This window comes from Polyodon spathula, chromosome 2, assembly GCF_017654505.1.
Source record: "Polyodon spathula isolate WHYD16114869_AA chromosome 2, ASM1765450v1, whole genome shotgun sequence".
Lineage (NCBI taxonomy): Eukaryota > Metazoa > Chordata > Actinopteri > Acipenseriformes > Polyodontidae > Polyodon > Polyodon spathula.
This window is the reverse complement of record NC_054535.1, coordinates 63,498,260-63,513,982: the sequence shown is the minus strand read 5'-3', so window position 1 is coordinate 63,513,982 and position 15,723 is coordinate 63,498,260. Positions and strand designations below refer to the sequence as shown.

Sequence of the window (15,723 nt, the reverse complement as noted above, 5' to 3'; positions counted from 1 at the left end):
TTACACTGACTATTGATGACATGGCGGAAGCCTGGATTTGTTATGTTATGTTTTGTTGTTGCAGAGGAGTAAAGAGTAGAGCGGAGCTGTAGCCATGGTGCAGCATGGTGCATCCATTGAGGTGATTAGTGTGCTACTGAAACAAGTAGTGTTTGCTGTTCTTGTATAGAACACTGCACATTACAATATTGACTTTGATTTTCAGTGAAGCGTGCAACAGGACACTGAGTGCTTTTAAATGTTCCTGCCCCTATCACTGATCTTGCACTTAACTTAAGCTGGTCGTTTTCTCTTTGTCCTTTTGTAAGTTTCAGACTTACAGGATGCAAATATTGTGGCAGGTGATTGTGGCTCCTCAAATAAAATTGTTGATGGTGCTCCATAATTAAATACCCCATTTTATTTAAAATTTCCATTCACTTTTTATTTGTTTTCCTGTTTTCATTTATCTCTAGCTTTGCATCTGGCTTTGTGTTATGTTATGTTATGTGATGCTTAGTGCCTTGTCACTCAGAACAGGAACAGAAAGTTCCATGCTCCCCATTATAGTCCAGGTTCCTTAAACTATCAAGTGACTAAAACCAGAAGTGAAAAGCAGTCCCTCCAAGTTTAACACTCATTGACTTGTATGTATATGTATATTTTTTATATATATATATATATATATATATATATATATATATATATATTGCACTTATATATATATATATATTGCACTTTTTTATCTAAGTAGTTTTTTATCTGTGCAGTTCAGAGTGTTTTGTACAAATGAACACAATATGAAGGGATTCTTTTTCTGAGATTTTTTTTTTCTTATTAGGGGAAAAATATTTTTATTAAGTATCTTTTTTTTTTTTTTTTTTTTACATGTAAATTACTATTCTTCTTTCAAGATTTATTTGTAGAAGCCTGACTACGAAGTATAGTATAAAGTGTAGTATAGCTATAGCCAAAGGTTATGCATCATCCTATAGAATTAACTAATGTTGTTTCATAAAGTTGAATGAAATCTGCTGAATAATGTTACGTTAACATATTGAATTACACACAGCTGTGTAGTATTCCATATACTTAATGAATTTACTGTATGGGCTACAATTTGAGGGGTGCCACATTTCACAATTTCCCTGTTACTTATTGAGCTACTAACAACCAAACGAGCAAGATGGGCCAAATGGCCTCCTCTCGTTTGTAAACTTTCCTATGTTCTTATGATTACTTTTCACCAGGATTTCTCAACCATGATGGGTAAAACAACACACACACATATATATATATGTGGTGTGTATAGAATATATATATATATATATGATATATATATATATATATATAATATATACTGTCAGCACTTAGAATCTACCAAGAAATTATTATTGTGGTTGAACTTCCTTCTCTTAAATATTGTTCATTCTTCAAGTCTCATAATTTAAAAACCAACCTGATATGAAATATGTTTTCTTAAGTAATGTATTCTTGTTGTTGTCTGGAAGACAACAACAACTTAAAAGTTTGAAGCACCCCTGTGGACTAAATAGAACTCTTGCTGCAATAGGACAGGTTAATGGTTCGTTTGGTGTACAGTTGAATGTGAATCGTGTTACAACCCTCTTTATCAGCACAGTTCTTCAATAAAGACCTAAAGTACACTCATGTCTGACTTGCTTGTAGCAAATCAGAAAAACCTGTAGTGATCTATTCTTTTTTTATTCCCTATTTTAAAATAGTGCCAACAAGATAACATATCATCAACTTCCATTTTGTGCGCAGAGGAGTAAATTAAGTGGCAAAGCCTCTGAAAAGGTGGTTATTTTATTGTGGTAAATTGGGCACTCCGAAAAATAAATTAAAAATTCAACTCCTAATTGATTATAATATTATATTATGATACCACTTATTTTGACATATGCAGGCAGTTTTGACAGTAGCGGCTTGTCATATTAATATGTAATATAACAGTAAATACACAGCTTTAATGAGAAGGTAGCGTCCGATCCAAATTCTCCCAGTCACATTCTTCCCTTTTTTCAGCTGGCTTGCATGGAACTGGACGTGTGCCCTCCCACATTGATGATACCGGCTGCTAATACTGACATGAGTGAAAGGAACATAGCGCAGTTTAGAAGGATTGGTTCAGAAAGATTGATTCATTTCAATTTTAATCATTTTATAAAAAGTATTATTATAATTAAGTACTGTTTCTGTTTGTTTCTTAAAATTATAATGTACCTTGCTCTGGAATTAAAGTTTGGCTGAATTATTTCTGCCTTTCTCCTACCTTAACAACTTTGTTTAGAAAATATTATATGCAGAGTATGTTAAAATGAACGTCTTGAAATCTAAATACTGCATTAATGTTGCGTACAGTTTTAAACATAACAGCATAATGGTTATGTTTATCAGAATAAACATGATGGGATGCTGTTTTTTTTTTTCGTCTGCTGGCTAGTGGGGAAAATGAGTTGAACAGCTGAATTCGGGTAAAACGTTACGAAGAGATGAACAGTGTTGTCAGTTATAACACAAGACTAAGATTCTACTTCTGGGGTTTAAAGAGTAAGTAGCAGGGTTCCAAAAAATATAGCATTACACGTCCCCACTTGTTACTACAACTGTTTCAATAACATACCTGTAATTTTTCTTTTAATTGTTAACATTCTGACAAATTTTTACACTTATAACGTTAAAGTCTGTTTCAAAGCTCTTTTCAAAATGGCCAGAAACACTAGTGCACTGATAGTGTAAGGATTATTGCTCACATTATCAAACAGATAACACAGCAGTAATGGCCTGTAGCAGAGCAAGAGCTTTGCCTATAAATATTGTGGAGTTTTGTTCGTGTTTTGGTGGTGGTTGGCAGGGATGGGGTTAATTCCTGTCCCTGCCAAAAACATGTGAGAATATGGCTGCTCCTAAATGGAATGATTGGTGCTAATTGGAAGCATCCACATCACATAAAAGGAGAGCCCATTGCTCCATTTGGAGGAGGGAGTTTGGTGAGTTTTTGTTTTATGGGTTGCTGTTTGTTTAAAAGATCTGTTCAGTGAAGGCGAATGCTCTTTATTTTGGCCCCTGTGCCCTTTTGTTTGTGTTATTTGTGTTTATTAAAGTGCACTTTAATGCTTAAACTGCAGATTCCCTGTGTCTGAGACTCCTTCCCTGCTGGTAACACAGAGCTGTCTTGTCACACGGTCCACAATATGGTATGGAACAAAAAAAAGAGCACTTGTTATGTTTTTTTTTGTTGTTTCTTTTATCGCTCTTCCTGCTGTGATTGAGGACCCTCTCATAACTCTTCTTCTGCCCAGAACTATTGCCCTGTCCCTCTCTTCTTGTTCCTTTCAAACTCTTGAGCGAGCTGTACACCGCCAGCTGGCATCCTTCCTCACCAAGCACACTCTGCTTGACCCTCTTCAATTTGGATTCTGTACTGCACACTCCACAGAGTAAAGCCTCCTCTCTGCAAGTAATTGTCCTTGAACTCTTCTCTGCCTCTGACACTGTCGATCAAGCTATCCTCCTCTCTCTGACCTGGGGCTCTCAGACAATGCTCTCTAACCATTCCTTCCAGGTTTTCTGGCATGGCTCTCTCGCTTCTCCTTGCCCCTTCTCTACAGGTGTACCCCAAGTATCTATCCCGGGACCCTTCCTGTTCTCTCTACACTTGGTCGCTAGGTACTCTCATCTCCTCTTTTGGCTTCTCCTACCACTTCTCATTTGACTCCCACATCTCTCAGCTATCTCAACCTGAACACATTCACATCACCTCAAGCTCAACCTCTCTAAATTGGATCTGCTCTACTTTTCTTCTAGTTCCTTTCCCTCCTCTGACCTCTCCATCAGTTTCCCTTGACTTTAACACTTTTTCTATCTCCTGCTAAAAACCTAGGTGCAACTCTTGACCCCTAACCTTTCCTCCTCTCTGTCACGCACTTGCTGCTTCTTAACAACATCTACCGAATCCGTCTTTTTCTCATTGCTTATTCCACTCAACTCCTGGTCCAAGCTCTTGTATCCTCCAGACTGGACTACTGTATCTCTCTCCTTGCTGGTCTCTCTGCTTCAGCTGTCTGTCCTTGCCTGCCAAATAAACTAAAAAATAATAATAATAATAATAATAATAATAATAATAACAACATTGTCACAACTTCCACTTGGTCCCACTACGGGTACTGCTTCCATCATTTTCAACCCATACACTGTTCAACGACATTTCCATTTGCTTCAATTACAGCTGCCATTGCTTTAAAACTGCTGATCAGAGCATAATTACTGCAAGGGTTTAGAAGAATTATTTATTCCCAGTGGTAAGTTCTTAAAGCTGAAGTGACATTGCTCTTTTTAGCAAGTTATGAAAAAAATGTAACAATAATGCAGCCTAATCTGCAGGAGATGGAAGTCTGTTTACAGGGATATAGTGAAGGCGGTAGTATGTGGTACATATGTCAAACTTTAAATGTTTCAATATATCTACAAAACTTTATCTAACTGTGATGTAACTTGGTATTAACATTATTTAGCATACTTCATTGTATACTTATTAAAATGTTATGGAAAGTAAAGGTCCTTTCGAACAGCATGTCAAAGTCTGGCGTAATATATATATATATATATATATATATATATATATATATATATATATATATATATATATACACACACACAATACATCTTATGGAGGCATTCACACTGGACGAGTCGCCTAAAACCCCATCAGGAGTAAATTTGTCTCTCTAACCAATCACACTCCAGCTCTCGCCCCTCGTCGGCATGACAACAAACATCAACTGGTAGCCCCTACTGTTAACAAAAACAGAGATCGGCCTAATGAAAATGAGTGATTTAAAACAGTAGATATTGCCGAAATTAAGTGTCCTTAAAGATAATGGAAACAAATAGAGCTACGGTAAAGAAAACAAGAACATTATTTCACGGATTTTTAACAGCAAACACAAAATAAGGCCGACATGTTAAAAAAAAAAAAATCCATCTTAACTAAATGAATACATGTATAAATATAAAGTATACAATCTTTATGTTTATGTATATTTTACATTATTTCATTTTAGGACAGACAGCAAATACATAAATGTCCTGTCATCAAAATGCTTACTACTGTACTTACTTGTGGAGAACGGCAAGAGTATAGAGCCCTGTGTTTCAAACACAAACTATCATTAAACTGAATAGTTTGTGGTGCCAGATTATGAATGTTTCTAAAGTTTTTTCTTCAGAGTTTTCCAGTCCTTCACTCAATTTTCAATGAAAGCGGGGTCTTTTGAACTTCTGAAAAAGTGTCTGCAAGGAAAGTTGAAAACCACATCTGCCTCCTTACTGTACTCTAAATATGAAAACGTATTTTAATATTCTGATGAAAATGAATGGTTTTGCTTACCAAAGACAGTTTTCGGATGCACAGATAAACAAGGCTACGACGGTCCTGTTGCAGTATCACCAAGGTCCAAAATACAGGATTTAGTTGCATTTCAATGTCAGTCGAGGAGACAATGCTTGGCTGGTTTAGCGTCAATTCTTCCCACGAGATATTCGAAAGTTTACGGTAAGAGTGCAGTTATTTTTATTTTTGCAACAATAATACGTCGAATGTTCATTGATTATAAGTACGATAATAAGTGCGTGTTTAGAACAGTCCGAATTAATAATGTATTAATAGTGTTAAAAAACACAGTGCAGCTTGTTATCCTGTTTTTCTAATTTGCTTAGGCATACAATGTTTTAAAGTACAATATAGTGCTATGTTAAACTTCATTTATTTGGCCGCCCCATGCTGGGGCAAAAAAAACAAAAAAAAAAACAATGTAAAATATATCTGTAGCATCCCTGAGTGGTTCGAGGTCTGTTGTGCTATAAATTATACAGTACAAGTTCTCAAAAAGACGCGGGAGAATGAAACCGGTTTACAGTTTTTACTGTGTCCGTCAGTCCGACTAATTTTCAAAGTAGTAACAGAATAAAAAAAAAAAGCAAGATATATATAAAATGTGTGTGTGTGTCTATACAATTTTGTACATATTAATTATATTTTGTCCAACTGATTGATAGCTCAAATTTTAAATTTACCGTCGTAAACGTGTTACTTTTCCATCACCAGGGACAGATCACTGTTAAAAACTGTAGCACTGACATGGAGTCTAGCGAGTTTTAAAAAGTGGTCAATAGCTTAGTCTGACCTATAAATACCAAGCATGTAAAAACAGACCCGCAAACCAACCCTTGCAATGCGGTAGTTGTGATGGTGTGACACCGTACACACTCTGCGTACATACCATCGCATTGGAACTGTTCAGGATACAGGTCACAAGCAGGAGGAACCATCTCCGTCTGTACACCTTGTACTTCAGCAGCTGTGTCAAATCCTCGTTTACTTCTGCTACTAATTTCACGTCGTCATAGTCTAACTCGTCTTCTTCCATTCTGCAACTCCAATACTTTCTTTTCTAACCTGTAAATAGCCCTTCTTCAGCAAGACCAAAACTGAAGAAACGAAACCTACCGAAAAGCAGTTCAAATAGCTGCAATTAGATCAAGTTAAAAACTAAATCAAGAACGGTGTCTTTCAGTGCCGAGTAATTCAGAAAATAAATGCAAACCGTCGTGTTCAAAAGCGATAATCCAGCCAGGTTTCCACTTGGTTAAATGCTTCGTTCCACTGTACAATCACTGTCATAACAAACTCAGAAATCCTGGGAAGTTAGGGTTTAGCAGCACCAAGACTTCGGTCTCACGTGATAATCTAACCACTCCCTTTGTCTGGCACTTGCCGTTTATTCACTTGTATACACATAGTTACATAGTTTCCAGCTGGTCATAATGCCCGTCATTTTAGAATCGTCTTTTATAGACAACATTATACAATACAAAGGACGGGATCTACAGTAAACTTTGCTCACGGCACTTTTTAATGTTCTGATAGATGATCATTTAACATGACAATATACGTACGTACAGGGATTTATCAGAGCGTTTATTGACTGCTGCTATTTCTATATGTTCTAGATACAGTACACTAAAGGCACTAATAAGGCTTCCCAACCCTGGTCCTGGGGAGCCCAAGTGTCTGGTTTTTATTCCAACTGAACTCTCAATTACTTAACTTTAATTGAACTAACACTTTGTTTAATTAGACCTTTTTAACTGTTTTCAGATCCTAAAAGTTGCAGAGTTCAAGTTATTTATAAAATGTTACATCTAACATGAAATCTGCAGCTGATTAAGAGCTGAAAACAAGTAAAAATGTCTAATTAAGCAAATTATTAGTTAAATTAACTAAGTAATTGAGAGCTGAGTTGGAATGAAAACCAAAAGACACATGGGGTCCCCGGGACCAGGGTTGGGAAGCCCTGCTTAGCCCAAACGTTTAGGTAGACTATTTGCATTTTTGTACCAATTTTTAATTGAGTCCTTAAAAAAAATGTATTGTTGTATTTAAAATGCTATATTAAAGCTGGCATACTGCTGAAGTTGCATAACGTACTTTCAAATAATACAAAAGTATTATAAAATTACATTTTTATTTCAAGCTTCAGTTTTAATGTATTATCAACAAAAAAGAAAACAATACATGATACGAATAGAAATACGAAGAGCAGTGAAAGGGAAAACTAGAGCTTAACCTCCATATATTTTTAACACGGGTGTATTATTATGCATTTAAACAATGTTTAGAAGCTACTGTTACAGAAATTTCAACAATAATTAAAAATTGTGTACAGCTAATAAAATCTATTGAATCTTTTCATTTTAATATGAGGAAGTTCTATTGTAGCGATACGTGTAAATCAAGGAGACTACACTGGGCAGGTAAAAGCGTCCTGCTTTACCAGCCAATGGTGCACTTACATCTGAGCAACGTTGTGCTACTCACACTGTGACAAAATATAAAATTAAATAAAAGAAATTCCAAAGCACACTGTGTTGGCCGTGTGCTACATCCAACTACGTGAAATCTCGGATTCCTTTATAGTCCCGCCTCACTTTGGCTCTCCTTGGCTCTCCTTGGCTGTTTCTTATGCTCTTCTCTGTCTCTCTATTCTTCTTATTCCAGCAGCCCTTTCCTTATTCCTGCGTCCAGGGCACGCCCCAGTGCATCGGCCACCAATCCAAAGCAGACACAACTTCCCGCCAACAATGTAGCAACTGGGTACCAATCGCACTGCAAACTGAGCCCCTGATCAGTGGCGATTCTACCCTCTCTGACGTCCTCAAACACCTGCTGCATTGAACTGTTGACTCTAGGTCACAGAACCTTCCCGAACGCGGTTACAGCATATTCCACGACTGTTTGAATAGGAATATATTTGTTGATTTACACAACAAAAAACAGAGATCTATGTTGCTGAATATGTATACTGTAGCGGGGAAGAAGAGGCAGATAGAAGTTTAAAGCTGTGTGTCACAGGTGACGATTTTCGGGCAGCTGGCTCTTTGAGCTAATATATATATATATATATATATATATATATATATATATATATATATATATATATATATATATAGGTGTAGAATCTGTTCTTCCCAAATCGTGATTTTTTTTTTCTCTTGGGCACAATGGCTGGTGGTTAGCTGCAGTACTTCCACCCCAGTAGTAGGAAGTTCCGCCTGTATGAAGTCATAGCCAATGGTGCAGGGGGGGGCGGGGGGGGGCGGGGGGGGGGGGGGGGGGGGACCGGACTATAAAAGGTGTAGGAACGGAGTACAGAGAAAAGCTGGAGAACCGGAAGGACCAGGTGATTTGCAGGACAGGAAGAACCTGAGGCGTGTGGGAGTACTTTTGTGAGGATTTGCTATTTTATTTGTTTGTTATTTGTTCCCTTTTTGCTTTTTTTTGTTTTTTCTTGCTGGGATTTATTGAGAGCGGATTGGAAATTGCAGAATCTTGTGGCGTGAGACAGATTGGGACAGAGACCACACGAGAGGAACAAGTTTGGAATTGTTCTATTTTTCTGTGACTGGGGCATAACATGGTGTGTCTTGTTTACTTTCTGGTGGCTTTGTTTTTGTAAAGACGTTTATTTTTTCTTTGCGCTTTATCAGGATTAAGCACACTTTTTGTTATTTTAGTTTTTTCTTTCACTTGTGGTAAATGTTGATAAGGAATTTGTGCTCTTCTTAGTGTGGACTGAGCAGAGCGGGTCCAGCTGTTTCTGGACTGGAACTTGTGATTTTTTTCCCAGTTGAACTATTATCAAGAGGCAGGTGGCTGAGAGAAGCAGAGAAACTAATTAGGCCATCCTCCCTTTTTGTGTTGGTATCCCACTGAATGTGTACTTTTTTGTACTTTTTTTGTACTTTTTTATTTTTTATTTTTTTGCTTACCTTCTCTGGCTGGTCCCCTGCACTTCCGCCTGGTTGTGCTTGTGGCTGTCTGAGTCCTATCTACCATCCCTTCCAGGCCTGGGGCAAGGTATCCAAGTTGTGTTCCAGCGAAGGTGTTCAGAGGGTCATGTCAAGGTCTTAAAAAAAATTGTAAATCACTGTTTTAAAGCAAAGGTCGCCAAACAATCCTAGTACATAGACACACCAACAACTACAAATATGCAGTGGTGTAGTCCTATATTTAGAGGTACCAAAATGCTGTGGGGTCAGGGGTTGACGGAGCGTGAGTTTGCCAGTGTCATGTGAAATTTGGTCCCTCCTGGAAAATGGTCACACACACCCCCCCCCCCCCCCCCCCCTGGTAAATTACATAAATCAGCTTATGAAAAAATACAGTATAATCGTAACTCTAGAAAAACTACTCGCTTCTAAATCTTTTGTAGTCGTTTTTGTATTACTTTAGCATAAATGCATGTTAATTTGGATTCATATGTTGTTTTTTTCTGACTTTATGTAAACGAAAGGACACACACTTGCCCGTTTTCCCATTGGATATAGTGATATTTTGAAATATCACTGTCCTGGTCACAAAAGCAAAGTTTGCAAAGTCCCAATCCCTTCCCCAGTCCATAATGCAGTCTGTTTCACAATCCTTGCAACATGAGTTCCTTGTAGCAGCTGCCCTGGTGCTACACGGCCACCCCTTTCAAACACTTCCATGCCTGGGAAGAACTGACCTGTCCTGAAGCGAAGGCACCTGGAACTAGCAACGTGGTCTCACTCTTGTTGGGTGATTGAGAGGAGTGGGGGAGGTCTTCCCTAACGGAGGAGAGGGCGATGATGTGTCTGGGGGGTGGTGCAGTCTCCTGAACAGGCACTCCTTTGGCTGAAGAGTGTTCCCCGGACTGGGGGGGAGGGCAAAGGTGAAGGCAAGGGGGAACGTAATGGGGAAGTGGCATAATTACGATGGTCCCTGGCAAACCGGTGGGCAGCACCCAGCCTGTTCTGCATCTGTACCCATCATCAATAGGGCCGGCGTGCAGCATGTTGACTCCTGTACTGCTATCTGGTATGCCAGGAGGAAGCTGAAGACTCCAGTCCGACTGGTGGTGGCTGGTAGTGATCATTTGGGTGGAGAGTGTGCAATTAAAGCATTCCACCAACCTGTAGCTTTGTGGCTGAAGGGGGGTGGTATGTGTCTTCTTGAGGTAGTGGTAAACCTCATTGAGTACCCAGGACTCGAAGTTCCTCCCTTGGTCAGAGTCCAGCTCCTGAGGGGACCCAAAACTGTAGAAGAATCCTTCGATCAGGACACCTGCAATGGTGCCCGCCTCCTGGTTTGGAAGAATGTACGCTTTAGGCCATTGCTACCAGTACAAACCTGTTGCCTCTGTCTGACATGGGGAAGGGACCAAGGACGCCTACTGTCCTCTCAATCGGTACCCCCACTGGGAATTGTTGGAGCGGGGCGTGGGACTGCCCAGAGGGTCCCTTGCAGGCTGTGCGGTCATTGCATTTCCGACAGTGGTCCTCCATGTTTCTCCAACAGTGGCCCCAGTAGTAGGACTATCTCAGGTGCCGCAGGGTCTTAGCTACCCCAAAATGCCTGGTACGACAGACACACTCAGGACAGTGGGTTGTAGTGTAGTGTCCTAAGATGCTCAGCAGCTAGCGTTGGTCGGTAGGGGTCGGCCATGTCCAGACTGCCTCAATCTTCTCTGGCTCTGTCCTGATCCTGTCCTTTTCCACATGTTCCACCAGGAATGTGACCTCCCACTGCATTAACTTACACTTGTCCAAGTGCAGCTTGAGTCTGGTGGCTCTGAATTACTGTAGCACCTCCCTCAGGTTGTCAGGGCCTTGTTGAAGGTGGCAGTGTGGATCAACAGGTCATCTAGGTAGACTAGGCACTGCTGGTGGAGAAGCCTATCAGCACTCGCTCAATCAGCCTTTCAGAAGTGGTGGACACATTGCACAGTCCAAAAGGGAGGACTTTGAACTGCCAAAGCCCTCCCCCCATATAGAAGGCCATCTTCGCGTGTGCTTCGGGATAGCTCGACTTGCCAGTAGGTACTGCGGAGATCCAGGGAACTAAATCAGCCCGAGCCAGCCACCAGGTCTAGCGACTCATCTATCCGCGATAGGGTGTACAAATCCTTCTTCCTGGTATCATTTAGGCAGTGGTAATCGATGCAGAAGTGCCACTCCCCGTCCTTCTTAGGTACAAGCATTATGGCAGAGGCCCAGGGGCTATCGGAGCTATTGCGGCAGCCAGGCACATGGTGGGGCCCTGGTGCGATATAGCTGGGGGCAGTGATACTCCCATAGCGAAGATCAAACAGAGTCCCCACACGCTGCAGGATGTCCAGCCCGAAGACGTAGAGGTCTTGCATGCCAGCCAGAAAGACTTCATGGTAATTCGTCACTCCCCATACTCAATCTGTAGCCATCTCTTGCCTTCCATGGGCACCCGCTCTCCGGTTACGGTTTTCAGATGCACCAGGTTTGGGTGGACTCATTCCCTCCACTCTGTCCCTGCTTGCTGCACTGCGTCTGGGTGAACGATGGTGATGGAAGACCCTCTGTCGATCAGGGCGGTGCATGGGACTCCCTCACTGTAGACCTTGGTGTGTAGAAAGGTGTCATCTCCGGTGTGCCCGACTATTTCTTCAATGGAGGGCTGGAAGGCAGCTGCGGTGGGGTTGAGTTGCAGGGTCTGTGGTCCCCCTTCTGCGTGGGACCTCGTTCATTTCCTGCTGGCCTTGGGCTGTAAGCTGCAACAGTTGGGCATCAAGTGCTGTTGGGCTCATCACAATAGGCTCGTCTTGCCAGGCTGGCGATGTCAGTAGCTAGGGCGCCCAGCTTTTCTCCCAGTGCTCTCCACCGGCACCTGAGCTGGTCCTGTAGGCCTAGGTAGGACTCGCTGTCTCTGAAGCGCCTCTTCAAAGCCATCCTCAGTGTAGGGCAGTCAACCCTTTTCTCCTTACTCAGGTCCAGTAGTAACTCTGACTAACCCCAGGGATTGGAACAAGCAGGAGGCTTTCCTACAGTCGGTCCAGCCGCATTCCACAGTGAACAACTCAAACTGGGCCAGGAAGACCTCCAGTGAAGAGATGCTGTTGAACTGGGGTAGCTTTTGTGCTGGTCCGTGGGGTGGAGCAGAATGTCTGTTGGTGCAGGTGGTAACATCTTACTCTCCTCAGTTCTGTTCTGCTGCGTCCTCTCTCTTGCCCTCTTTTGTGTCCTCCATTTTAGCAGGTGGCTGCTGGGGGCATTCCAGATCTTCCACGGCAGTCGGGGACAAACTTTCGGACAAGCTCCCATCTCTCAGTCCTTTGTTTCTCTGGTAGTCGCAGCTGGCAATAGGGTAGGTCTCATCTCCTGCTTGAGTTATTATTATAAATAGCATCAAGTGGTACATGAGGTATAGAAGAGTAGCATGATTTCTTATAATAAGACTGCTGTCTTTTGTTTTCTTGGGCTTGCGAATAGGTTCACAGCAGGAATATTTGTCCTCCAGTAGACCTGCAGGCTTTTTCTGAAGAGGAATGCATATCAGTATCTCAGTGAAATAACACTAGCCTTTTTTAATTCACGGACAGTTTCATTGTTAAAGCAGCCTTTCAACCTTATTTTTATACAGGATACCAAATAGATTTCTCTTGTCTACTTTTGGAAATATCTTTCCATACAAACTGACTTTTTAGTCTTAGTATTTATATCACTGGATTTCTAAAATGCAATGGATTAATTAGTTTACCTTTTTTCTCCTTTATTTCAATGTGAATCAATTGAATTATTCTGGGTTGTATGAAGTATGGACAGTTGCCAGGGAGTCAGATCTGTGAAGAGGTCTCCTTTCCTTCCAGGTACATCAAGTACATGTATCACTCAATGTTGGTCCTGGTTGTATACATTAGATTATTGTAGTACATGGACAAACATCTTGTGCCTTTTTAAAATATTGTTTAAAAATTAGGAGACTATATCTAATATATATACAGCTCTGGAAAAAATTGAGACCACTGCAAAATTATCAGTTTCTCTGGTTTTACTATTTATAGGTATGTGTTTGGGTAAAATGAACATTTTTGTTTTATTCTATAAACTACTGACAACATTTCTCCCAAATTCCAAATAAAAATATTGTCATTTAGAGCATTTATTTGCAGAAAATGACAACTGGTCAAAATAACAAAGATGCAAACAAAATAAGTTCATATTCATTTTTAAACACAATACTAATGTTTTAACTTAGGAAGAGTTCAGAAATCAATATTTTGGTGGAATAACCCTGATTTTCAATCACAGCTTTCATGCATCTTGGCATGCTCTCCACCAGTCTTTCACATTGATGTTGGGTGACTTTATGCCACTCCTGACGCAAAAAGTCAAGCAGCTTGGCTTTGTTTAATGGCTTGTGACCATCCATCTTGCTCTTGATCACATTCCAGAGGTTTTCAATGGGGTTCAGGTCTGGAGATTGAGCTGGCCGTGACAGGGTCTTGATCTGGTGGTCCTCCATCCACACCTTGATTGACCTAGCTGTGTGGCATGGAGCATTGTCCTGCTGGAAAAACCAGTCCTCAGAGTTGGGGAACATTGTCAGAGCAGAAGGGAGCAAGTTTTCTTCCAGGACAACTTTGTACTTGGCTTGATTCATGCGTCCTTCACAAAGACAAATCTGCCCGATTCCAGCCTTGCTGAAGCACCCCCAGATCATCACCGATCCTCCACCACATTTCACAGTGGGTGCGAGACACTGGCTTGTAGGCCTCTCCAGGTCTCCGTCTAACCATTAGACGACCAGGTGTTGGGCAAAGCTGAAAATTGGACTCACCAGAGAAGATGACCTTACTCCCGTCCTCTACGGTCCAATCCTTATGGTCTTTTGCAAACCTCAGCCTGGCTCTTCTTTGCTTCTCATTGATGAAGGGCCCCTAGGAGCCTGTTTCGAACCATCCTTGACGTGCACTTTACCCCAGCTGCCGTTTGCCATTCTTTTTGTAGGTCACTTGATGTCATCTTACGGTTGCTGAGTGACATTCGAATGAGTTGGCGGTCATCCCGGTCAGTGGAGAGTCACTTTTGCCCTCTGCCGGTCTGTAGCTTTGTTGTCCCCAATGTGTGCTGCTTGACCTTGTTCTTATGAACCGCCGTCTTTGAAATTTTAAGGACGGAAACAACCAGACGCTCACTGTATCTCTCTGCCAGTAAAGCCAGAATTGAACCCTTCTTTTCCTCACTCCAAACTTTCCTTTTCAACTCTTTTGGCATGATCAATAGTTATTTTTTTTTATTCCAATTACTTTTGAGGTACTGCTAGCACTGTTTTGCCATCCAGCTGGTCCTAGTGCAAGAGGATAGTGATGACCACAGGAGTGGTTTTTATACTTTTCCTCATTAAATAAGATTTGGTTCAGGTGATCCCCTAATCAGTACCTCATTCAGTAGAATGAGGTGTGCCTGTGTTGGAATTCAACAGACACTGGAATGGAATGGCTGCCATACATGTAGAGATGCTGATTTAAGAAAAATTTGCAGTGGTCTCAATTTTTTCCAGAGCTGTAAATAAATAATGTTTGTAAAGCGATTTGGGACGGCCTTGCTTGTGAAAGGTGCTGTATAAGTGAAATGTTGTCATTAGTGTTTCATTTTAAATTGGCTGAAATTAAATTTATCACATAGCACTGCATAATGAAAAAGACATCCCAGAAGTGAAAAAAAAATCTTGTTCCCACCAAACTACCTTGCAAATCAACAAAGAGAAATACTGTGCCCTACAGAAGAATGTATTTTATTTTTTTCAGATGTCTGTTAAACATAATACAGATACACATTGCTTTGCTTTGCAAGTATCTTTTTGGTGTATCTCTATTAGCTATCTCTATCTAGCTATCTGTAACTAAAAACACATGAGAGAATTTGCAGTTACAACTGCAAATTACACCAATGCCCCAAAATTGCTTGTTACAGTTTTAAATATACTATTTGAATGATATCTAATTTACAGATGCATGTACAGTTTTACTTGTAGGTGAAAATACACATATTGATGTTTGTCAAATGGTCTATGCTCTGTGGTAAATACCCTAAACATCATGAAGGTACCCAGAAACCATTGGGCTAGATTTGCTCACACTGCAAAAAATATTACAAATTGGTAGTTGTATAAATGTCTATTGTATTACTTACACTGGTTTGTTGTTTTAATGGGGTTATGTTTTCTATACTATCTACAGTATACTGCCAGTTAAGAGGTAATGATTTTAACAGGTATTATTCCATCTGAAACAAAAACACATTGGAAATGTAAAAAAACGGCAAGTTTTCAAAAGTGCCCAGCCATTTAAATTGGAGAGATCAAAAACAAGAAACCATTGGGGTAAC

At 40.5% G+C, this 15,723-nt stretch overlaps 1 protein-coding gene across 1 annotated transcript in view; it reads right to left on the bottom strand.

Moving 5' to 3' along the window:
• The window catches only part of LOC121299045 (solute carrier family 49 member A3-like), a 33,798-nt gene extending 27,063 nt beyond the window's left edge, over positions 1-6,735 (bottom strand). Inside the window, exon 1 of the mRNA XM_041226533.1 lies at positions 6,285-6,735. Coding sequence (XP_041082467.1) covers positions 6,285-6,431 — 147 coding nt within the window. The 5' untranslated portion in view covers positions 6,432-6,735. The remainder of the gene's footprint in view (positions 1-6,284) is intronic.
• Positions 6,736-15,723: the final 8,988 nt, after the last annotated feature.